The sequence below is a fragment of the Nicotiana sylvestris genome, chromosome 2 (genome assembly GCF_000393655.2).
Source record: "Nicotiana sylvestris chromosome 2, ASM39365v2, whole genome shotgun sequence".
NCBI classification, from domain to species: domain Eukaryota; kingdom Viridiplantae; phylum Streptophyta; class Magnoliopsida; order Solanales; family Solanaceae; genus Nicotiana; species Nicotiana sylvestris.
Window position 1 is genome coordinate 36,434,349 of NC_091058.1, and position 23,594 is coordinate 36,457,942.

General features: G+C 35.3%; 3 protein-coding genes across 6 annotated transcripts; all 3 read right to left on the bottom strand.

The window, feature by feature from the left end:
• Positions 1–3,084: 3,084 nt before the first annotated feature.
• Positions 3,085–3,558, bottom strand: LOC104210025 (uncharacterized). Its single transcript, XM_009758816.2, has one exon. It carries the CDS (start codon positions 3,556–3,558, stop codon positions 3,085–3,087), a length of 474 nt encoding a protein of 157 aa, XP_009757118.1.
• Positions 3,559–4,299: 741 nt separating this feature from the next.
• LOC104210026 (uncharacterized) lies at positions 4,300–9,165 on the bottom strand. Of its 3 annotated transcripts, XM_070167834.1 has the most exons (10): positions 9,069–9,165; positions 8,848–8,955; positions 7,786–7,913; positions 6,804–6,839; positions 6,608–6,721; positions 6,008–6,076; positions 5,862–5,918; positions 5,573–5,728; positions 4,930–5,010; positions 4,300–4,827 (listed from the first exon to the last, which is right to left on the bottom strand). In XM_070167834.1, exons 1-10 carry the CDS (start codon positions 9,112–9,114, stop codon positions 4,762–4,764), a joined length of 861 nt encoding a protein of 286 aa, XP_070023935.1. In that variant the 5' UTR covers positions 9,115–9,165; the 3' UTR covers positions 4,300–4,761. The 3 variants fall into 3 exon arrangements, with proteins under 3 accessions (XP_070023935.1, XP_009757120.1, XP_070023936.1); XM_009758818.2 differs by lacking the exon at positions 9,069–9,165 and having other exon boundaries at positions 8,848–9,059; XM_070167835.1 differs by lacking the exons at positions 6,608–6,721; positions 6,804–6,839; positions 9,069–9,165 and having other exon boundaries at positions 8,848–9,059.
• Positions 9,166–9,730: 565 nt separating this feature from the next.
• Positions 9,731–22,399, bottom strand: LOC104210027 (uncharacterized). Of its 2 annotated transcripts, none has more exons than XM_070167836.1 (22): positions 21,566–22,399; positions 21,225–21,339; positions 20,956–21,015; positions 20,238–20,329; positions 19,648–19,783; positions 19,420–19,488; positions 19,222–19,323; positions 18,716–18,814; positions 18,128–18,238; positions 17,398–17,604; positions 16,844–16,951; positions 16,179–16,274; positions 14,757–14,813; positions 14,267–14,413; positions 14,118–14,177; positions 13,924–14,028; positions 12,971–13,132; positions 12,305–12,378; positions 11,871–11,994; positions 11,633–11,724; positions 10,325–10,445; positions 9,731–10,244 (listed from the first exon to the last, which is right to left on the bottom strand). In XM_070167836.1, exons 1-22 carry the CDS (start codon positions 21,658–21,660, stop codon positions 10,092–10,094), a joined length of 2,385 nt encoding a protein of 794 aa, XP_070023937.1. In that variant the 5' UTR covers positions 21,661–22,399; the 3' UTR covers positions 9,731–10,091. The 2 variants fall into 2 exon arrangements, with proteins under 2 accessions (XP_070023937.1, XP_009757122.1); XM_009758820.2 differs by having other exon boundaries at positions 20,956–21,056.
• Between the last annotated feature and the right edge of the window lie 1,195 nt (positions 22,400–23,594).

Sequence of the window (23,594 nt, forward strand, 5' to 3'; positions counted from 1 at the left end):
GGTAACATAACTTTGTGTCGTCGGAAAGTTGGTAGAAACATAATAATATAACTGAGCATAACTTTCAAAAATATATAATGTATATTATAAAATTACCTTTGTTTAAATAATTATTTTTTTATTACGTGCATGGAATATATATTTTATAACCTTTATTTTCTTTCATTCTGAATTGTGAAATTAAAATTTTGAATTTTTGTTGTTAATACTAAAATTATTATTACTAACAAATTATTCTAACTAATTTTTACTATTCTCATTTTTTTTTTATTCAGCATTATATATGCTTAAATACTTTTTAGTTTTTAATTTATAAATAATATTTATTTATTTTATAGGTAAGTCCATAATATAAATTAAAAAAGGAAAATTATAATATTAAAGTTTTAAAAAAATAAAAAGAAGATAAATGTTTATAATTTAGATGGTAAAATAGGTATTTGGCAATCCAAAATTTGGAAAATCTAGTTTAATGACTTTCTGAGTGCATTATTGTTACAAGCGAAAGTAAAGTGACTTTAGTAAATAATTTGGAATAGTTGAATGACCATTTGAGTAATGTCAACCTTTTAGGTAAGTACCAAGTACCAACCAAAATTTTGTTTCAAGCGGTACAAAAAAAGCTTAAAACACATTTTTTTTTTGTGTACTCTACCAAGGAGGGACGAATAACGTTATTTTCTCTTCTCAATCACTAATTACCACTAACAAGGGAAGCAAGTTGGAATAAATCTGTGAGCAAAGATTATTTTTAGCCTATGACCGAAACTATTTATGTCTAGTAGTCTAAAAAGTGTATAAATTTGTATATTTTTATATATATAACATACTTATATATATATATATATATATATATATATATATTCGACTATTATTTTTAAAAGGGATATATAATGTCATTTTTCCTAAAACTATTTGCTCCATCAAATACATCCTTTCAAACTAAAAGTAGCTGTAGGTTGCGCAAAGATTAGGGAAAGAAACAGGACAGGAACATCATATACGTTTAAAAAAAAACATCATATTCGAAACATGGAGAAGGCCTCAAATTCAAAAATTGGTGCATCAAAATTAGTAGAAGTTCCCGTCAATTAATAAAATAAAGATAAGACCAGATGACAAATTGACAATGAAATGGAGGATTTGGTTGAGGTTAGCTAGTTGCTCTGCGGCATGTCTATTTCATTATTTAAGAGCATGTGCATTTCTGTCTTAATTCAACAAAAATCACATGCTACGGTCACTATTAGAGCTTCACGTTTCCTTAACTGAAATGGAAAGTATGATATCCATACAAATTACAATAAGTTGGATGTTTGTTCAATTGTTTGGTTGCCTTCAACTAATGTTCAGTTGTTGCACTTATACTTGTCTCTTATCTGCTACAACAGCATAACAAGGAAGAAAAGTAATTGGATATAAGGATGCTTCTAATCTGTTTTCCAGCAACTGTTATACTGTGTTTTCTTTGTTGGTACTACTAGCCTCCAAATCTCTAATATTGGTCTAGCGTGTGTGTTTACCCGTAAAACAGTACAGTTGAATTTGTACGTGGTTTATAGACAAGCGAATCGATTTGATCCTAAAATGATAAATAAATTAAATGAAAATGCAAGACTTAGCATTGAAATTGAGATGAGACAACAGACAGCTTGGTCTTGGGAGCAGAGCTTCCGAAGACAATAATAATAATACCAATAAACAAGAAATAAGGTGTTATTGAGCTTAGAATAATGTATAGCATAAGCTTGTCAAAAAATTATCCTCATGAATGTTGAATTCAATATTTATAGTTGCACCTAGGGAACAAGGTCCTAGGATCAAGTCTCTCTTAAATGACACTTATGGGGGTCATTGAAGAATGTGTAACGACAGAGTATGAATGTCATATTCTCTATAACGGACTATGTATTTAATACTGCAGAATATTTTTCATTGAATGCTATCGGGTGACGCATTCATTTGTCTTCATGAGCAACATTCCCTTCGGGAATTTTCCGATGCCAACCGGAATTGCTGTTCCCAATCTTGATTTCCACATCTCTCGTTTTTCAATTTTTTTTCCGGTTCCACGTGTTCTATTATACGGCCATTTAATACGAACTAATTTTACCCTATATAGTGTGCAAAAAAAGTTTATAAAAAGTCTTGGGTTATTTCACTAATTATGTAAAGGTTTTGAATTGAATGTTCAAAGTTGTTGTACTTATCCAATCTTATCTTGTCTCAGCATGGCCTTGATAGACACATGATGCTTGCTTGAGAAAGATTATATACCAAAATTCAATCTTAACAATCTACTTAGCCAACTGCTTTCCTATAACAGTGAACAATAAAATATGACATCTGTTATAACAAACATAATATTTGTATAACATAATAAGAAATCAATGTGCCAAGATATTCTCCAAACTTTTGTTACAACATTACTATCTCCAATGACTTCTATTCTTATAATCAAGCCATAGTCGAAACACCACTATATTCCATGCAACAACCCAAAGCTTAATCTTGATTGTTAGTTTGCTGTCCAAACCACACAAAATGCATATAAAAACTCTCCTGTTTCATTCCTAAGTATACTACCTTCACCACTTTCACTCAAGCTACCCAAATATGATCCATCCGTTTTAGCTTCAACGGTGCATTGGGCATTCTCCAGCATATTTTCTTGGCACTTAAAGGCGTGCTATAGTTCGCCAAAGTTCGACGCGAGTACACCCATGAGGTCCAAAATGCATTTTCAGTATTGAAAATGCAATTTACATAGTCACAATTTGTTTTGTCATAAGTATTAGTGCACCGGACTATCCTTTTATTGTGTATCAACATTGACTTCAATCCCAAAGCTTCATTCTACATAAAGCAGCACTAATGAAACTTTGAACATCTTCGCTGAAGTTAAAAAAGAGAAGCATTTATCCAATACATAAGCAATTCTTCTATGCAGATACTTCCAAATTTACTAACTTGATATAATTTCTTTACCAAATCTTTATCAGGAAAAAGAAAGAAAAACTTGCAATTAGGACTAAAGTAAATAAAACTAGGAACAACCAACCCCTCACAAAAAAGCTCCAAAATTCAAGAATCTGTCCCATCAATTGGAAATGGGTTCCAAAGCAAAAGCGAGAACAACAAGAGATTAGGCACAATAAATGGAATCAAAGGGTGAACATCACTTCCTAAATGTCTCCTTTTAAACCTTTTCCTCACATACAGTCTCCTCTGTTCATCTCCCCAGTGAGCTTCCTCTAATCCCTTGGCCAGTATCAATGGAGGGGGTTGTTGGTATGGGCATTTGGACCTCCAAGAAGTTTCAGGTGCCCCAAGTCTTGAAACCCTTTTCAGAAAAACTGAAAGAGCCCATCTCAGATTCACAGAAGGGAAAGTGTTAGTGGAATATTTGGTGCACAGAATTGGTGGATAGTCCCAGTTAAGGTAACATGGGACTTGGCTAGAAATGAAGATTTGTGAATCCAAGGATGGTTTAGTTGTGGGATTGGTTATTATGTGTGTTAATGCTTGGATTCTTTGATCCCATCTTGTGTCTTCCATCTTCTTGTTATCATTGCTTTCCCGTGGATGGTAAGTTCAGAGCAATTGGTTATCCTTAGCTGAGTTATCTGGCTAACTTGGATGTGATTTGGGAATGTGGGGAGAAGCTAGTGCTGCTTTTGGCCAAATTTCAATTTGACCCCTGATAGGTTATGATTATTGCAATATTGGCCCTCCAGTCCTGAGTATCCAATGTGTAAAATTTGTTCCCTAAGATTTAAAATAACATAGGGTCTTTCGGAATTTTAAATCAGGATTAGATCTAAATAAACATATTAATCAAGATTTAAAATATAAGGAAAATAAAAAAGATATACCATCAAAACGTTTCCTTAGAGGTGACTACATTTTTGTAAGAGAAAAAACTAGGCTCTGAAAAAAAAAAAAAATAGGCTCTGAGCTCTAACAATTTTAGAACGTGTGGTGTCATCTCCAATCAATAATTTTCGGCCATTATAAGTTCTCTACAATTTTCTAATTGTGTTTTCCAGTTTAGGGAACAACAATGAAAGTTTTCAGCTCACGTTATGGATAGTTATTCATAAGCAAAAAATCAAAATCTTTACTCGGAAGAGCAAACGAAAAGAGCATCGGAAGATCTGTACTCGTAGACTTATTATTATTTTTGGTTCATTAAGATTTTGTGATGGTTTTACTATATGAGCTAACAATTTAGTTTAAGGTGATGTTAATAAAGAAAATGACAAAGGGGTTAATACTTAATTGGGGCAAAACAAGAAGAGCAGTAATGCATTTGATTGATAACAAAAGCAGCAGTGACATTCACAGTACCTGTCATAGCTGACAATTAAGCTATGATCACTTTCCACATCCGTAGTGTAACAACTACCACGAAGAACCATAAGGTGAATTTCCTCAAATAGAGAAATGGCATTTGTTGAGGTGAATATCTACAAAGTGTACAAGAGATCAAAAATTTCACGTGGTCATGATTTGCTTCTTTTCGTGTAATAATTCTTGGTTGTCATGTGCGAATTGTTTGGTAAACCAATCATCGCTTTGAGGCGAATCCTACCCAATCTCGTACAGATTGTCGACCTTCAAAACTTTCTTATAACTAAAACCTGACAAAACACTACCTCAACTTCATTCTTGACGTAATACACCATAATCTTTCCATGAATAAGTATGCCTGTGTCGCCTATGCTGTTACCTTTCTAAAAAAATTATGTTTGTATCCGCCTAGCTAAGGTGTGAGAAGAGAAGCATGAATACACTTAAAATGGGAAAGACGATCAGAGCTGAGGCCTGCCAAAAGTCGAGAATTCCATTAAGCACATTAGTGGGGGAAATTATTGACATGCGAAGATAAATAAAGTTCAGAAAACTCAGTAGCATCAAAGTTCTTACCACTAAGAACACCACTTCTTCATTAGCTAAAGCCGCAGGAAATTCATTCCTTTCTATTTCATGCTTTACAAACTTCTGCAGCTGTGTAGTTATAAGCTGTCAGAAAATCATATAATCGTACTGAAGGGTGTCCATCCAACAGCAACTAAACAATCAAGGACAGAAATTTTCACATTTTCAGTTACTAACTTAAATATGGCATCAATACACAGACAGACACACACACAAAAAAAAAAAAAAAAGAAGTTATGCATCAATTCACGCACACATCGTTAAATGAATATTTTATTAATAATACACCACGAAACAGAAGAGGTCTATCCATATACACTAAGCTCCAAAAAGTCTAGGTAACCATCTATGCAAGTATGCATATCCATCTTGCCCCAAAAGTACAGAGGAAACAAAAGATTGTTTTTGACCCTAGAAACCGGGATTTGAACTCCTTCACATGTACTGCGGTTAGCAACTTAAATATCAAAAATAACTATTTATCTTGAGATTGCTCATTAAAGAGGAAGAGCAAAAGCTAACCATAAGACGACATGAAAAAACAAATGTAGAATGTCAACCCATAAACTGATTAAGCAGCAATAATACCACTTGTTAATTCCAACCCTCCTAATTAAGAAAATTTGAGTACCTCATAATGGTATTGTCTTGCAGATGCAAAGGTCCTCTGTATATGATGCAAAGCTTGATCCCAGTAGGAATTAGGATCAGCCTTACTGTATGATCCATATGGATGCAGAATCCCCTTCAACGTTTCGAGGTGGTTGCCAAAAACGTTTTTGATGAACTGGAGATCACAAGAGTGTTAGTTCTCTTCAAAGACTTGAATGCCTAAGAATACATCGAGAGCAATCATGTCTCTATACGATGTTCCAAAGGAGTGAGCAAGCTAGGAAAATTTAATGAGCATCTTTCAGTACCTTGACAAATGGACATTTACTGGACCTTAGTTGCCTTTTGACCTTCAGTGTTCTCATCTGACATATAAAGTTGTGATTCAGCTTTGGCCGCAGTTCTATTATAGTTTTAATGGTAAATACAACCCAAGGCATAAACAAGAAGATACCTCTGCCATTTGAACAGCTTGCTCAAGTTGTTGTATCTGAATCCATTGTTCAGACACAATTTCAGCCATCTGCGAACCCAAATTAAATAGTTTATCAATGAAAGATTACAGAGTATCATAATACTCATACAGAGAACTTTTGCCACATCTCTTGCCTAAGAAGAAAATGCATAGCAGGTTATTAACTTTTCATTTCCTCGGACACAAAGTGGTGAAGGAAAACCATTTAAGTGGAAAAAAGTTCTATTATTCTCTTCTACCATTTCTTTTTCTTTGAATGCTACAAATTTTTCCTAAACGAAGAAATATGTTATCGTGTGGACATCTTGTTACCATTTAGGTCTTATTCCTATCTCCTGTGCATGAAATAAGATGATTTCTTCAACTGAAGAGAAATCTTAAGCGTCTAAGTCTGCAATAACTGTCATGTTTACCCTAGTATACAGTAAAGATGTTTCAACACACTTCTACAGAAATCTCATTCTCAGGATGATGAAAGAATCAATCAACATCTTAAAAGACACTATTTTCTTCCACTTGACCTGCACTAGAGAAACATTATTTACTGAAGTTGTTTACTCGTGGCTTTACCAAACCTACCTTTTCAACTTGAGACGCAAGAACTTTTAATCTTTTCTGACCATCTTGTGCTTTGAACTCCAATGTATGAATTTCAAAGTTGTTCTTTCTCGCCACATCCCAAAGCAGTCGTACCTATGCAACTGCCTCATTTATCTAACTATAAGATGAGAAACTTTATGGAGAAAAGAAAGCAGTGATCACGTGGCAACCATACCTTTTCTTCTAGAGTATTAATCCTTGACGAGTGATGCTGAAGAAAGAGAAAAAGACAGCATTCATAAGGAATGGATGTGTATCATTTATTCCATTGTCTCATATTGACACGAATTTCACTCAGGTTGCATGAATTATAGATTCTCTAGTAATATTAGCACAATTCCCATGAAGGCATGCCTCATTTACCTACTTGACATCAGACGAGATCAGGTCACAAAATGAAAGATCAATCAAGAAATCAAAATCGTCACAACCGAGAACCTATTTTTGAAATCATATTCAATAAAATGACAGAGAACTGAAGACCACCTATTTTATGTACGAACATGTGAACCAGAAATGCACTTGGAGTTCACAAACTGATTACCAGCAACAAAGCTGCACTTGCACAGCCTTAATATTCACAGAACTAGCCATTTTTTACAATCAAAGGATCATAATCAGACAGGGAATTTAGGGCATACTGTTTAGCTTTTTGCACGAGCATCATCAAGATATATAAGGCATTAGTTTTTATCAAAACAACTATCTGACATTTGAATGAACATATTCCCTTATACAAATACAAGATTCTGCTCCCTACTCCCAATGGAAGAAGACATTGATTATGGGGTTGGAGGAATAAATTCTCTTGTGATATGCCATAATAACTGTTTCCTACACTAAATTTATTTGGAAAAAAAACCCTTAAATCACAAGTGCCCCGTTCAATCCCTTCCATTATTGTCACTAACTGTCAACCTACTGAACCTCATCGAATTCAGATCCTACTCGTAATAACAGAAGATCAATAGAACGGGATCATTCGTTTTGACTACTTTAGCATATTTTCTCATACTAATTTCTACTCTACTTTTCCATGCAGTACCAGACATGGCATAGAATCTTGCAAAGAACAAGGCCTTTTCCGAAAAAACCAATTCATTTGGATAAGTCAGATATTAGCACACATGAAAAACGTAAACTGGCAAAAAACAAACCTGCAATTTGGACAAAGCGGTTGTAAGATTGTCAATTTCTACACTAATGTCCTCGATTTTCTTCTCAGCTTCTCTGATGTATTGGCTTTTAGCATTTAAACTCGGCATGCTTTCGTCAAGGATGGATTCTGCAATCAAATGCACCAATGTTAAAATTTTACAGAACTAGCAGAATAGTAGCAGGCGAAAACATAGCATACTTCTCGTGAAAAAATGCTACTGACAAGATATCTTTATCTAAGGCATACGAAGACCAAAAACTGCATGGTTAAAGGGAAATCATTGTATTTATATGGCAGAATTATGAAAAGCACATATTAAGAAGTGGATAGATAGGGCCATCAAGACACTAGCACAAGAAAGAACACTGTCCCTGCATTCGTGCGGGAAACTCAATTAAGGAAAGTTAAAAATCCCACTTTGCAATGCAATGCACATTTATATAGAAAAAGTATAAACAGAAAGAAAAAGAATAACACTTTCCAATGCACATTTTCAATATAATGTATCAATAAGGCTTCTTAGCATGAAGCAAAATTTTAAGGTAAAGGTACATAATATCTTGCCCTAGTCCAATTGAGAGATTACTAGCATCAAGTTATTCACGCGTATACCCACTACCCTCAAGCTGGTTTCCTATCTATTGTAATGAGTAATCACATATTCCAATGATAGCCAAATCTTTCCTGACTATCGATAGTTAAGAATAAAGAGGGGATACACGAGCCTGGCAATGAAATGAAGTACTCATATCAACCAGCTTATAATGAAACATTTCCTGAAACCCTCATAATCAGTGAGTAGAATGATTGTTTTGAACTATTCTTACTTCTAAGTTCTAACAATAAACCGGAACATAAAAAGTAGTAATTACTTGTAAATGAACTTTTATGCGTGTGCATCTCTTTTGTTTATATTTGTAATTACATGTCAATGCACTCGTGTTTGTGTGTATAAATATATCTTTAAATATGTAGTTCTTAAACCACAAGAGAAACATAAGCATTGAGCCATGTGGAGTTCGAATTTCAAGGGTGAAAGTGATGAGTCATGAGAAATAACCTAATCGAGCGATTTTAAGCTTCGCTTCTTGCAATTCGAACATCACCGAATTCTGATTCTGTTGGCCGGACGATGGCGGAATCTGAGATTCGACGGGCGGAACGAGAGCTGCCAGAGAGAAGAGAGCAGTAAATATGACGGCAACCAAAATTAAGGAGATCGCCATCTCCATCTTCGTTATTCTACTGAGTGCTGAGATACTGCTGCTAAAATACGCATACCGTTTACTCTTGCTCTTTTGTTTTGGTTTGACACCGTAGGCCCCATTCGGGGAAGCGAGCAGTCCCGCACCACATGATCTTCACAAAAAGGACAAAAATAGCGGAAGAAAAGTTAGGAAAGATAAACCGAGCTACATTTTGTTAAATTTAAAAAAAAAATGAAGAAGAATAAACCGAGTAAAAATAGATTATTATAAAAATGAACTGAGTAAATTATCTCCCACTATTCACGAGTTTATCCGCAAATAAAAAAAGAAAGAATGAGAACAGAAAAATTTTGTGTACTTCAATTATAGTATAACTTTGAACTGCTATTTCGACTAAATTCATGCAATAATATTCACTACATAACAATTTTTTCATTATTATTATTATTATTAATTATTGCATAGACTAAACCAAATGTCCCCTTAAAAGTATGGAGAGACATTGAAGAACTTGAGAATTATCGTAAGTGAGACCGAGTTCTTCTGAACATTAAACTTAAGAAAAAATGGGGAAACTATAAGTGTTGGTATCAATTTTCACAGGATGGACCTAATTAGAGCTTTGCTCACTTTGTTTGGTCCAGTGCACAAGATCCTGCCAGTTGAAGTATTTGACCATAAAATGAACACACAGAAACTGTAAGGAGTAAATTACTTCCAAAAGAACAATCAAAATATCAAATACTGGTAACTTGCATTGGAAAGATTGAGAATCTCTTACAACCCAATATTCTAGGAAATAAAAGGGAGACTTCTAAGTTTTACATCTTCCCATGTTCGTTTAAGGAGCTACTTGCATACCATAGTTGATATAAAATAAAGTCGACTAGCCCCTCAGTCAAAATAACCATGTTACATGATTCAAATCAGCATTCAGGAAAGACATTTTATCTGCAACTATAAGAGCTCCCTTACAAGTGTTTCTTGCAGTCACTGCTTTCTGTATCGTCAAATTAGGATACACGGTTACTATTGCTGCACAAACCATGTTTCTTCCTATAGGAAATGTGTGGCATGCAAGGCACAGTTTTGCAAATCAAAAGGGGCATTTGCAGGGTTCGATGCCCCAACTCTGTTCTGCATATTCTTCTATTGTTCTATCGCTGCTGAATTTCCCTGAACCGGCAGTAGAAAGTATGCTCATTTGGGTCCACTTTTCTTGATCAACAAATGCTCTATCAGCGGCCGCCTGTTGTCATATTCTGTCAGTTCCAAACTGAGCATTTCTAACATAAATAGTTGCACTAACAGATTGGTTTGAAGCATTACCTGAGCCTCTAAATAACTAGCAAAATCAGATCCCAGGAGATAAAAGTCTTTACCCTCCTCTACAGTGTCACATAGCGACTTGAAGTAGTCTTTGAAGCCAAAGTGACCATCCCGGACCATCCTACACGTATAGTACAATAAGATGAGCTAAAAGCTGAAAACTCCCAAAGTTATTCTCATGAACCTATGCAGTGCATTTCACTAAGAAAGATCATTCATGCAGTAAGCTTCATCCTGTGACTAAAAATCTTGCAGAGTTAGTTGATCAAGACAATCACATTCTAGCTGGCAATTGGAAGCAGCTTTTATTTCCTCTCTATTTCTTTTCGCTTTTCACAAGTTACTTTCCAGGTTTGTAAAGAAAAATGTGAGATAAACGTCAATAAATTCTTTATGCCTGTCAGCAGAAAGCTTCAACCACAGAGCTGATATTACTATGATCATAGTACTTTCCTTCTGACTTCTTTATGTTGTTGGCTTATATTAATTATCCATGACATTTCCTATAAAACAAGGTTGCAAAGAGAAAGTTAAGGCACTATGTCCATTTGAATTCTGTTTACTCTGACCAGGCATTACCCAAAAACTTATGAAAACTTTGCTGCACCACATCATACATATGTCAGCAACATTCGAGAGAGGAAAAATGTAACTGCCACACAGAGATAAAGAAAATGGAACAGAGAACAAAGTAAACGGTCTTAGTATGCAACATTATTCACATAGAAAGCTTTAACTAATTCACAGTAGATGTAGTTCTAACTAAGGCTGCCTCTCAACAATGAACAATCATACTCACAGCTGCGGGCAGCCACATAACCTTGAACTACATTGCAATTGCAGACAGGATTGGAAATACTTCAGATACAACACGAATTCTATGGTCAGGACAAACCTCCAAGAACCTTGGAAGCAAAAAAATGACTTTAATGTTGGTTTGTTCTCCCAACTCATTTATGATAATGAAAGGTAGAGAAATTATAAGTGCGGATGAGTGATACCATGTCATAAAGATCATTTATGTGACAACAATATACCCATCAGCTTTGACAATCACGCTAGTGAATGAGACATGGTATAGACGATCTTGGAGGTCAAAAAACAAAAGCTAATGTGTGTGACTGTGACAGAGAGAGGGATGGAAAAGACCATATCCAATAATTCTCTAGACTACTGTCAATTTTCCAGTGGCAGCCAACAGAAAGGAAACACCTAGACATGGCAGATTGTTCATTGGGGACAGTTGGATAGATACAGAGAGTAGGACGTAAAACTCAAGGGAAAGATTGCTCAAACTACACTGTGTACCTTACAACTCGTGCAAATTGAAGTGAACCTTTGAGGCTGGTTCCTTTTTCTCGCAACGCTGGGACCTCGTCTACCTTTGCACCAAAAAGAAACTGAAGAAGAAAAAGAAGAAGGAACAAAAGAAAGTTATAAAACAAGAAAATGGGGTCAATTAAGGGGACCATATCCTACAACACTTGTTTTTTCTTTTCTTCTGTTCTTTTATCATCATTTACACGTGTCTACTGTCACTACTTACCATGTTTGCTGCCCCTATTTCTTCAGCAATTTCAACAGCTGAGCCATCTGCAGTAGCTAACAATAAAGAACCGTTCATCAAAAATTTCATACATCCAGTTCCAGATGCTTCATGTCCAGCAGTACTGCAAAAATACAAATGATTTCTATACGTTGTTAGCACACATCTGTACATGAAAGATTCCTGGTACATCAAGTTTTGCAGGAAACTGCTCATTCTGGAGGTATTGGTACCAGTTGAAGCAAACAATGACTTTCACAGTGAAACAAAGAAGCAGTCAACGCGAACTTTGACCATCCAAAGAGGAAATAAGTGAATTTAATTCTACTTTGGGAGAAACAGCAGACATTATCAGGTAAGACAGTGTGCTGTAATTGTAAATTGCACCTGTTAAAAGATAAAAACAGAAGGGAGGGCACAAGATAAACACTGACCTTAGGTGCTGTGAAAGATCAGTTCCCGGAATTACTAGTTCGGCAACAGAGACATTATAATCAGGGATGAAAACCTGAAATATCAGAAGACGAGTTCATTTCTCCTAAGTTTTAGCTATCTATAATGACATTAGAAAATGGAAGTATAAAAATTCTGAGTAGTAACATTCATATCAACAATCCAGGAAAAGTACATTAATAGTAGGGGATGGGGAAAAGAAAGCAAGGATCACATATAGAGTAAACCCTGAGAATGTTTTAGATCAATGACATGCCAGATCAATATGTAGGCACAGTGAAGTCTTGTAAGACAACAATTTCATAATTCTGCAGCCAAATGGTAGAAGTGTTTTCATTAACTTTCCTCACAAGTTTCCAATTACGGCTGACTCTAGAATGAACGCATCATTCAGGAGAAGACATTATGGGACAGATTGTTAGGGACTAACAAAGTAATGCTTCGAACCTGCTTGCTATTCTCTTCTCTTCCTTGTTCTTTCATAATTATCTTTGCTCATTCCATGTTGTATTTTTCAGAAGCAGATCAAGTTTCTGAATGGACATTCTCATTTTCATAGAGAAAAGGATGGACTATGGTTTCATTTAAACATGATGAGACTGAACATAATTGAGGTTACAAACAAATAAATCAAATTCTTGTCCTACCACTTTCAGGAGATCCCCAACATCAGGATCAATGTTAACTTTATCAGCCACCACATGACAAAGTTTGATGATCTTCTTTGCAACTTCATAGCCAGGGGCAGCTTTCCCACCAATTATACATACACGAGGTACAACTCTCCGCTTGTCACTTTCATCCATATTCTTCAAAAAAAATATTGACAGTATAATGTATCAGAGAGATGATTCATCAAGTACAGTTCGACCGATAATAATAGCTGTGAAGGATAATAAGGAGCTAACAGAACTTCTAGAAAATAGACTGATACTTATAGGCATATCCATATTCTGAATAAACAAGGTAAGTTAGATACTTTTTGTGTCAGTAAAAGTGATTTTGGAGCAACCATGAGTATTCTATTGAAGAAATGACCAAAAAAAAAAAGAAAAAGATAAGCTCCCAAATATCAGGCCACTGGACAGAAACAAAGATTCAATGGGCAAGAAGAAGAAATTTTTTAGTTGAGACATGCGTTTCTGTTGGTCTTGATATTTCTGCAGCTGGTAGTGAAATCATGTGGTCTGTTCCATTTTCAAAAATGAATTCTATAACAAGAATTCAACCAAATTTAGTTTCTGTGGCTTCATATTTGGCACATAGGCACATAAGTCCACGACAAATGCCCAAAGCTTGATCAGATACAACATCTGAACCAGAATTGGCAAAAGTAGATGTCTTTAGGCTCAAAAATTCAGAGTTTGAACTTCCAAAAGAAAACAAAATGCTGGTGATCCATAATGAGGTAGAAAGTTTTTTCAGGCACCTTCTAAGCCACTTCCCATTACCTAAGCTGGCCTGCCTGAAGTATGAACAAGGTGATTATTGCATAACCAACTAGTTCAGGGAGTACGTTCGTAAGTGGTTATATCTCCACTCGACAGTCAGGTTTTGCTCAGGAATATTATTCTAAGAAGAAGAGGAATGTAGAGGATACCTTAATGCAATCATATCTGTGGATGATGCCTAATATGTTGAGCAGTTGTCTTTTGTATTCGTGTATTCGTTTTATCTGCACGTCAAACATTGCATCCAAGCTGACCTGCAATATAAGGTATATAGCTTGGTCAGGTGACAACATACATGTAGGAAACCAGCAGAGAAGGAAGTGAAATGGGTATGTGCAGAAACCTTCACGCTTGTAAGTGTTTCAATGTACTCAGCCAGCCTCATTTTGTTAACCTTCTTCATCTACAAGTCAGAAGTAAAAAATGTATTATACTGAAAAGCAATAAGCAGGTACTCCTTTCAGATTGAGATTGCAAAGAAAGATCTCATACATTCTTCCATTCGGCATGTAGATCTGGATCTTCTGCATATTCTCGTAAACCTGCTATGAGGTCCACATTACGGATCCATGCTTCTGTCCCAAGCCATTTTGAAATAATTGAACACAAGCTAGGATTGCTCACCACTATCCAACGGCGCTGACAAATAGCAATTCAAAATGTGAAGACTGAAGAGCACAGCACAGTGCTTCAAATTTAATTCATATCATCTTTTTGCATGCCCATTTTAAACTCCAACAAAAGGCCCCCAATTCCCAAATAAAACTTATTTATGATGTCATAAAGAAGATACAGAAACTTTGAGATTGGATATGAAGCTTGCTATTATGTAAGTACAATACCTACAAAAGGCAGTAAAGGAAAATCAGAAGTTTCTGAACTATGTCAGGAAGTTTTGAAGAATAACTGTCAAGTCAAAGCCTGAGGCAGAAATCTTGAAATTGAAAAAGTCGAATCACAACTAGCAGTCACAATTATGCACCTGAGTTACTCCATTAGTCTTGAACTGAAATTTCTGAGGCCACAGCTCATAAAAGTCCTGCAACACACAGCAATTACAAAAATGATCTCCTTTTGAAATATTCTTTTTGCTAGCTAACTCTTAGGTTATGAGAAAAATTTATGATGACAGTTTTTTGGTTCCATTCAAATGAGATATCATACGAAACTTTGCACTGATTGGACGACTGGTTGCCAGTTTTGTTTCCCATATCTATGATCCCACGTACTTATGTGATGATATATATATATTACTATTTTATGCCAAATATAATGTGGAACAACACTACCTGCATTAGCAATACCTGGATAATAACACCTAAAATAACAAAATGCCCTCAAAATAAGTTCCATACTTTAGAAAATGAAAAGAAAATTATGATAGTGTTATTTAAAAATGCATAATAATTTTGAATTTGAAGCGTCTTACTAAAACTTGTACATCTATTGTAAATGCTAAACCAATTTTTGGCTTTGGTGTTACAAAAGTGTAATTGTTAAATACTTGTTTCAAAAAAGAATGTGTAAACGTTAAATTTATAGAAAACCAAAAATGGGAACCCTGGGTTAAAGCGGTGATCACCAAATCAGTCTTCAGGCTTTAAGTAGAAATTTCAAGAAGGGCGAGTCTTCATTTTCCATCTTCAAAACCTTATTGGACGCTCTTTTCATTTGCCAAAAATAAAAATGGAAATGAATCTTACATAAATGTTTACTGGAACATTCTTAGTTGAGCCAGACTTCTACCAAATAAAAGTTCTGAAAGTTCAGAAGAAATGATGAATAGGCCAAAGGTGTCATTGGAAACAAATTTTTATTCACTTTAAACCAAAACATGTTTTAATTTACACATTGTATATCTAACTTTTAATACGATGAACCAAACATCCAACAATAAATGAATATGCATTTAAAATCCATTGGATGTTATTCATAGCATTATATCTCTGTATAACTTGTCCATCAATCAAACTACACCTTGTAGCATAATTCACTGTGGTCATTTAGCATGGAGGGAGGAAATTAATGGGATACAATTGTTCAGGCTGATCAGTTAATTCTCTAATTTAGACAATTATGCTTTCTTTATCAATCTCTGAAATGAAGCTGAACAAATAACAACAGAAAAGCTATCTCAAGGGGATAAACACACACACACACACACACACACACACACACACACACACATATATATATATATATTCTTTAACACAAAAAAAAAAAAATTAAAAAAAAGTAAAGTGAATTGGATAGAAATCCTGGGAAAACACCCTCTGAAACAGGCCTTATAGAGTGACATTTATTTAGTGAAGGTAAAAGGATACATTGCTGCAGGCTTGAAATCAAGTGCTCATGAAATAATGGGGAAAAGACAAAAATCAGAAAAATGCAGAATCCAAATTACCTTGAACACTCTTGTTTTAAGCGTCTCAAGATGCAGTCTGGAAACGCCATTCACAGTGTGGCAACATGCAAGTGACAGGTTTGCCATCCTAATACACTGTCCATATGAGGAGCAAAATCAAAATTGGCAATTGCAGATAAAAAAAAAAAAAAAAAAAAAATTCGAGCTCGCACCCATTTTTCAATAAGTGAAAGTGGCGTAATTCAAGTAATGCATTGTGGGTTGTCAAAAGAATGCGTATCGCATAAAATCAAAAGAATGCATTGGTTTTGGCCACTCTCCCCTCTCTCCCTTCTGCCCTCGCTCTGTCCTCTTTGTTTGAGTGATACAAACATAAGTGATGTAACACAAGCATCACAGAGTTCAAAAAGATAATTGCTGACCCTAGTTATGAATGTGGAAATTTGCGGTTTTAGTATTATGGGACATAATATTGGATTGCTACGGGTTTAAATGAAGCGATATTGTAACTGAGGATTCTATCACCGACCTCAACGAGCTTGGGATTGAGAAATAGTTGTTGTTGTAGTACATTATTGGGATATTTACACGTCACTAGTACAGATTACTTTTTGTGTTCTATGTTGGAAAACATCATAGTTATTTTTGGGATATCAAGAAGTAGTGTTATCAAAAATAGAACACAAAAGGGTTGTCTTCTATACCTTCACAGCACCTTCCTCAATAATTGACATTCGGGAAAGTTTATCATAGTCCTGACCAAGTATCTTTTTTAACTCCTCCATGAGACAATAGTTTATCTCATATATAATCTGGAAAAAAAAGTGAATCATTAAATCAGGATGAAGAGATTATTCACAAAATAAATTGAAAATCACTCCCCAATTAATAAACACATTAAATGAGATAGCTTTGGTGCAACAAAGGACGACACACTTTACGGCTGCAAGAAAACTGCAACAGATCTGTGATTTAACCAAAAAAATATGGTGTAGGTTCTCTACCTTTTGTGATACGGCTTGTGCACAGGTTTCCCCACTATTAATAAAATTACTTACCTTATAGTAAAACCAAAAGAACAAGTAATTTGAGAAGAAACTCAATTAAAAGACTGAAGTTACAGAGACGTGGAAATTTTGACAAATGAACCAAAAACAATGTTCATACTCTGATGAAACGGTCTGAAGCATTAAGATATTCAAGCACAGACCAAAAGATTCCTATGGAAAAATACAAAATCATCTGAAAGAAAACAAACCTCTAAATGCCGAGGAAGAACACTACCCAGGAGATCTATGGGAACTTTCTCAAGTGCTTCAGGTTGTACCGCGTGAATGGTGACTGAGAAAATCTTGCAAGCAATACCCCATGCTTTGCTCCAATCCAAGTGTTCTTCATCAACAAGCACTCTCATTACCTCAGCAATGGCAATTGACGGATGTGTATCATTTATCTGAAGAGCAACCTGAAGGGAAAAACTCGAAAGAATAAATTAGCAGATAGTCCATGAGTATTTGGATGTAAAATAAAACCAAGCTTAATATTCCCTATTCCTTTGGAGATCCTAATCTCTTGCATAAATCATCAAAATACGGCATTTTTATGAATCACAGAGAGTAGGCCAGCTCAGATTAAGTGTGGCCAACCCAATGTCGACATTCTTTTGCACTGTATCGACTTTGTTTTGGATTTCTAGAACGTGAAACATGCAACTGTTTTAGGGATCATGCCCTAATAAATGAGGCTTATGCTTCATGCTACTCCTTTCATATTGACACAAAGTAACCGAAGTCTGTTAACAAACTTTGCTAAGTCTATGCTGAATAACTTATTTGATTAATAGCATTTCAGGCCAAAATGGTCAGTAGTGCAATGAGGAAACAAATATTTGTTTATCTATGATAAGAAAACAAATGCAAGGAGCACGTGACTTGAGCCCATTGTCTGATAAATGCATGAGTTACAGACCCCAAAAATGCCCATAATACCTTCTCTGGAAACTCATCAAAGTTATTATGTAAATCCTTAAACCTCCTTATTATGTCTTGCAGTGATGCTGAAACAAAGAAATACTGTTGCTTCAACCGCAGTTCCTTACCCTGAAGAAAGAACATCAAAGAAAGTTATGGAATATGCAAATCAAAATGGTCAGAGTACACATAAGGAAGACAAAAAAGGAAGAAAACCCAAAAGTAGTATCCTGCAGAACATATAATTAGATAAAGAAGGATACCAATTAGCATCTAAAAGACTAAAACCAATTACGATTGAACTTCAATTCACTATCTCTATTGATAATTATCTGTTCTATTTGCATCTATTAACGGCAACTTCCTCATCATCATCTCATACTGATCTTACTTCATTCAATATAATTTGTAGGCATAAAGTTATGGTACTGTTATACTGTACAGTATACCCTTTATTAATTGAGATTATATGAAATACTAGCCACTCTTAATGCTTGGGAATGAAATGGCTTCTCCCAGTAATTGAGGCCCCTTCCCAGCCTCCAAGAAACTAAAGGAACTCTACATTTACGCGCTTTGTCAAGACACTATATAGAATGGAAATACCTGGTAAGAACGGTCATCAGGATACAGCACATTACTTATGGTTTCAGCCTTCTGTCTGTTAACAATAGCATTAATATAGTCTCCAGTGGTGTAAGACTCCTGCAAGTGATGAAATGGGTACTATGTAGAAGTTAAGAGATAGTCAGATGTCAAAGTACACATTAAAAAATATTCTTAAGAAACTAAAAGGGTTCTGATCTGTGCAACACTAGGTGCGATATTCACATTTGACAAAAGAAGAAAGTGACTAACTACCACAATCCAGTCAGAGAAAAGAAACTGGAATAAATTGATTATGAAGTCTATCCCTTTGTCAGCCCCTCCCACAGAAAAACATATAATAAGAAGGAAAAGCCACATGGTGAAAGAGAGACCACTGGTACAGAAAAAGAAGTCCATAGATTCTTAAAATGACCAGATTATTTAAGAGTATACAGATAGACCTCTGCTGCATCCCGACAAGACCTCGTCAGAAACATTTACTAGCCAACATTGTCAAAGGTTACCATATCATATTGATCACTTGGTTTAGCAGCCCAAAGTCGTAGGTTGATGGCATTTCGCGTTCCATAACCAGGTATTGGATTATCATAAGCCACTGCTTCGACCTACAAGTAAACGAACACGCTAGTCATTCGGCAATATTACATGCAATAAGTCTAAATTTCTAGAAAAAATGACTAATTAAATACAGGAGCACTTACTGATTCTGCAGGTATCCAAACTCTACATGTCTTTCCATTTAAAACTTCCTCTTCAACAGTCCCATAGAACTTGCATACAAAGTAAATTGCCAGTTAGCAACGTGTAGAAGTTTCACTCAAGAAAATTGAAGAAGATAACATCATATGCACCCCAAACTAAAACAACAAAAGAAAACATCTCATTTGGATAAATTACTGACAAAGATGGAAAATTAAATACTTTCAAACCTTGACTGGATAAGACACATGAACACGTTCAATCTCCCAGGGGTTCCCAAAGTTCAACCAAAAATCAGGTTGTTCATGTTGAAAACCATCCACTATGATCTGACGAAATAATCCATATTGATAGCGTAGTCCATAACTGAAGACAAAGAAATGTAGAGGATCCAACTCAGTTGATTTTCTTTAGATAAACTTCACGATGATAAAGGGCCAAATCTTTGAAGAAAAGCGAGACACCATTTTTCAGATCGTAGAATTTCAATTTCACATAGGGAACTCAGTAAATCCAAATCAAAGATCATTTTGGGTTCGAAATCATAACATCATTTTGATTGAAAAGAAAAGGATTGAAAGAACAATACGAAAAATCTGATCTTAGTATTACATGGGTGACTATCATCTCGATGCAAAAATGCAGCCATGAAGCAGGATGTTATTCATAAATAGGGAAAACCCCAATTCTTCTTGACTGTTTCTACTGTTTAGTATGTTCAGGAAAAAGCGAGGGGATTCAAAACCTAAGGCCGTGAAGAAGCGAAAAATATCAGGAGCAAATGATGTTTAGACAATGAAAAATGGAGCCTAAACAATACCCCCAAGCTGGGTAGTCCAATGTCGCTAGGGAATCCATTTGGCAAGCTGCAAGGCGAGCTAGGCCACCATTACCAAGGGCAGCATCTCCTTCCTAGAAATGAATGAACGTTAGAAACAAAATCACCAAGGATAACTTATTTAGGGGAGCAACAGAACAGCTAACTGTGAGTAAAGATGAAGATCGAGAAGAAGTTACTCAATTGTAAATGCAAGCGTTCTTCAAAATTAGATCGATTGCCAGAATAATTACCAGTGCTTAAGGATGAATGAGCATCAACAATATTTCATTAATTGTGCAATGCCGCGTCTATCAATAAACTTGTCCTATGAATTCGGAATTATTGCATCTTCATTTGCAAGCATTAGCCTATCAAGTCCTTTAAATGCTACTCCCTCTATTCCATTTTAGGGGACACAATTATTTAAATTTCACATTTTACCTTGATGACATCATTTTACAGATATGTCATGACATGCTTAAGACCACAACGTATACAAGTTTTTAGGTCCTTCTTAATCTCCGTGCCAATGAAACACCTTAACATAAAATGAAATGGATGGAGTAGTAAATATTCTAGATTAACTTAAATTAGTATGGAAGTTCAAATGATCCAATGTAACCACTAAAATACTCATTATTTTTTAGTTTGAGAAATGATACAGGCAAAAAGGAAGAAGCTATAGAGAACCCGAGACAGCCATCAAGAATTGTCCAACCTGCTCTGCCAAGACTTCATAGTCAAACCCAAGCTGACTTAAAGCATCGGCATATTGGTCCTGGATGCCAAGGTTTATGACACTGTTAGTTAGAGAACGACCTGACAGATCAAGTAAAAAAGAAAAACTTAATTAGACAAAACTAAGAGCACTTCACTTTCAGGAAAACCATAAAGACTTCTCTTAACAAGTAAGTACTTGTTTCAGGAAGGTGCCCCAATTAGATGCAGCAAAGAAAAGGACTCTATGAGCATGTGAATGTCAAGTACCCATAAGAAACTCAAGCGAAAGGAAGTACAGTCGCTTGGGGTCTTTCTTCTTAAAATACTGGTGAGTATCATGCCATCGTTCAATAAGCCGATCCCTGACACTATGCGCCAATGCCTGCATTGTGCAAACTTCATTAGTAACATGCTAAAAGCTACTCCTCCATCTGTCCCATTTTATGTGGAACACTTCCCATTTCAGTTTGTCCCTAACATAATGGCACCTTTCTATATTGAGAAACAATGTCTAAGGCTTGTCTAATACACAAGTTTCGAAGTCTAACTTCTTTCTTAAACTCCATGCACAATCAAATAATGCCAAATAAATCGGTAAATGGGAGTACCTGGTAAGCTTCAAAATCATCAAAATTGAATCTTGATCGAGCAACAGTAAATTCAACATGATCAAGAATATCTTTTTGCAAACTAACTGCATCATTCTTCAAGAACACATCCATTAACCCAAACATCTTCTCTGCTTTTGCTTTCCTCTCTCCTAAGTTCAACCCAGCTTTCCTCACAACCACTCCTCTCCCACTAACCACCGCCACCGACGGCGATACTCCGCCAGTATCAATGGCTTCCATTAAAGCCTTCTGAATCTTCTCCAAATGTTCCGTTTTCTCAATCTTCTTACCGTTAGAATCACTGACGAAAAACTTCTTCACGAAAAACTCACCTTCGAATTCAACAATGGCCTTTTGAATTGTGAGCCCGAGGACTTTGAATACGCGGGTGATGATTTGGAGAAGGCCAATTCGGTTCTTGGCCCGAATAACGAAAAGAGTGGTGTCCAAAGCGTCGTCGTTTTGGACATTGATGGTAGAGTAATCAGAGGTTGTTGTTTCGGTGATGGCTTGGTTAGAAAAAGTACTACTATTTGAGACTGTTAAATGGTTGAAACTGCAATTGGAGGAGAGTGAAGTTGAAAAGGGACGGTTGAGATTAAAGAATGAAGGGAATGGGCGGTTGGTTTGAGGTGATCGAAGGGTGAGGAGAGGAACTGAAATGGCAGCCATTGCTGTACAGTCATAGAAGAAGGTTGGAGGTTTATGGAACTCAACTGCACTAGTAATACATCACGGAAAAAGAATCACGGGAAAAGGTGGACAACTTTCTATAATTGGTTTACTGAATATGGTTTGACTCTGAAAGTCTGAACTTCGATATCTGAATATAAAAATGGGCAAAATACCTGAGAATTACAACCTTCTTTCCTTTAAACCTCATCATAATAATTATTATTATTATAATTTCTCTTCCCAATTTCTCAATGGATGTGACATAGTTCCTTTATCCCAAAAAATATTACTCCTATTTTTTATATTTAAAAATAATTTAATTTTAATATTAAACTTTTACCCTTAATGAGATAATTGATAACCATACAAATATCCACGACTTCTTTTATATCGGGTATTTTAAAAGTTTTTATTTTTTCATAAATTCTAAATTTTGTGCCTAGTCCATATAAACCTTCTATTTATATCTTCTATTTATATATAAAAGGAGAAGCAAAAGCATGTAATAATGCCAAGTGGCATAATCACAATTAAATTAAACAAGTGTTATTTTTTTTTTGGACACATCTCTAATAAAGTTGGAGTTTAAAATTATTTGAAACTAAAAATAGGCAAAAAAGATTCAACCTTACGAATTCACAAAAAAAGATTGATACTGCCTGCCATATTGGGCAGTTATTTTATTTAGGGCAATTATTTTATTTATTTACAAGACTTGAAAATTAAGAAAATTTTAAAATATTTCCCTTTTGAAAAGGCACAGAAAGACATATTGACAAAAATGGATACTTCTCACGTATGACAGTTATTTTATTTACTTATTCAACTCGGCAATTATATTAAGAAAATATAAATACTTCCTGGAATTGGCCGTTTTTTTACAAAGAATAGTCGTGAGGATAAGCCATGACTCATCATCTTCCCAAACGTGGGGTTCAACAATAATTCTAAACTAACTCAAACAATCGGAGAATCACCCACGATTTATGCGATTTCATATGTTAACTTCTTTTTTCAATCCCTATTTTCTTCGCTCAGTACTACAATAACTTTGCAAATATGGCTACAACCACACAAATTTCAAGCATCGATGCAATTGAATCTAAGTTGGAGTCGTTCAAATGTGAAAAATCCAAATTGTTTCAAGCCTGAAATGCCATATTCCATAGAGTTAGATTTTACCCAATGCATAGGTAACATTCTACTTTCACATAGTTTTTATGTGAATCCTTTCTCTGCTGCTTTAATGGATAATTTTTTCACAATCCTCAAGTACATAAAATTGTACTAATGAAACGATTATATGTAGTCCTCTTCTATGCTACTTTAATGGATAAATTTTTCACAATCT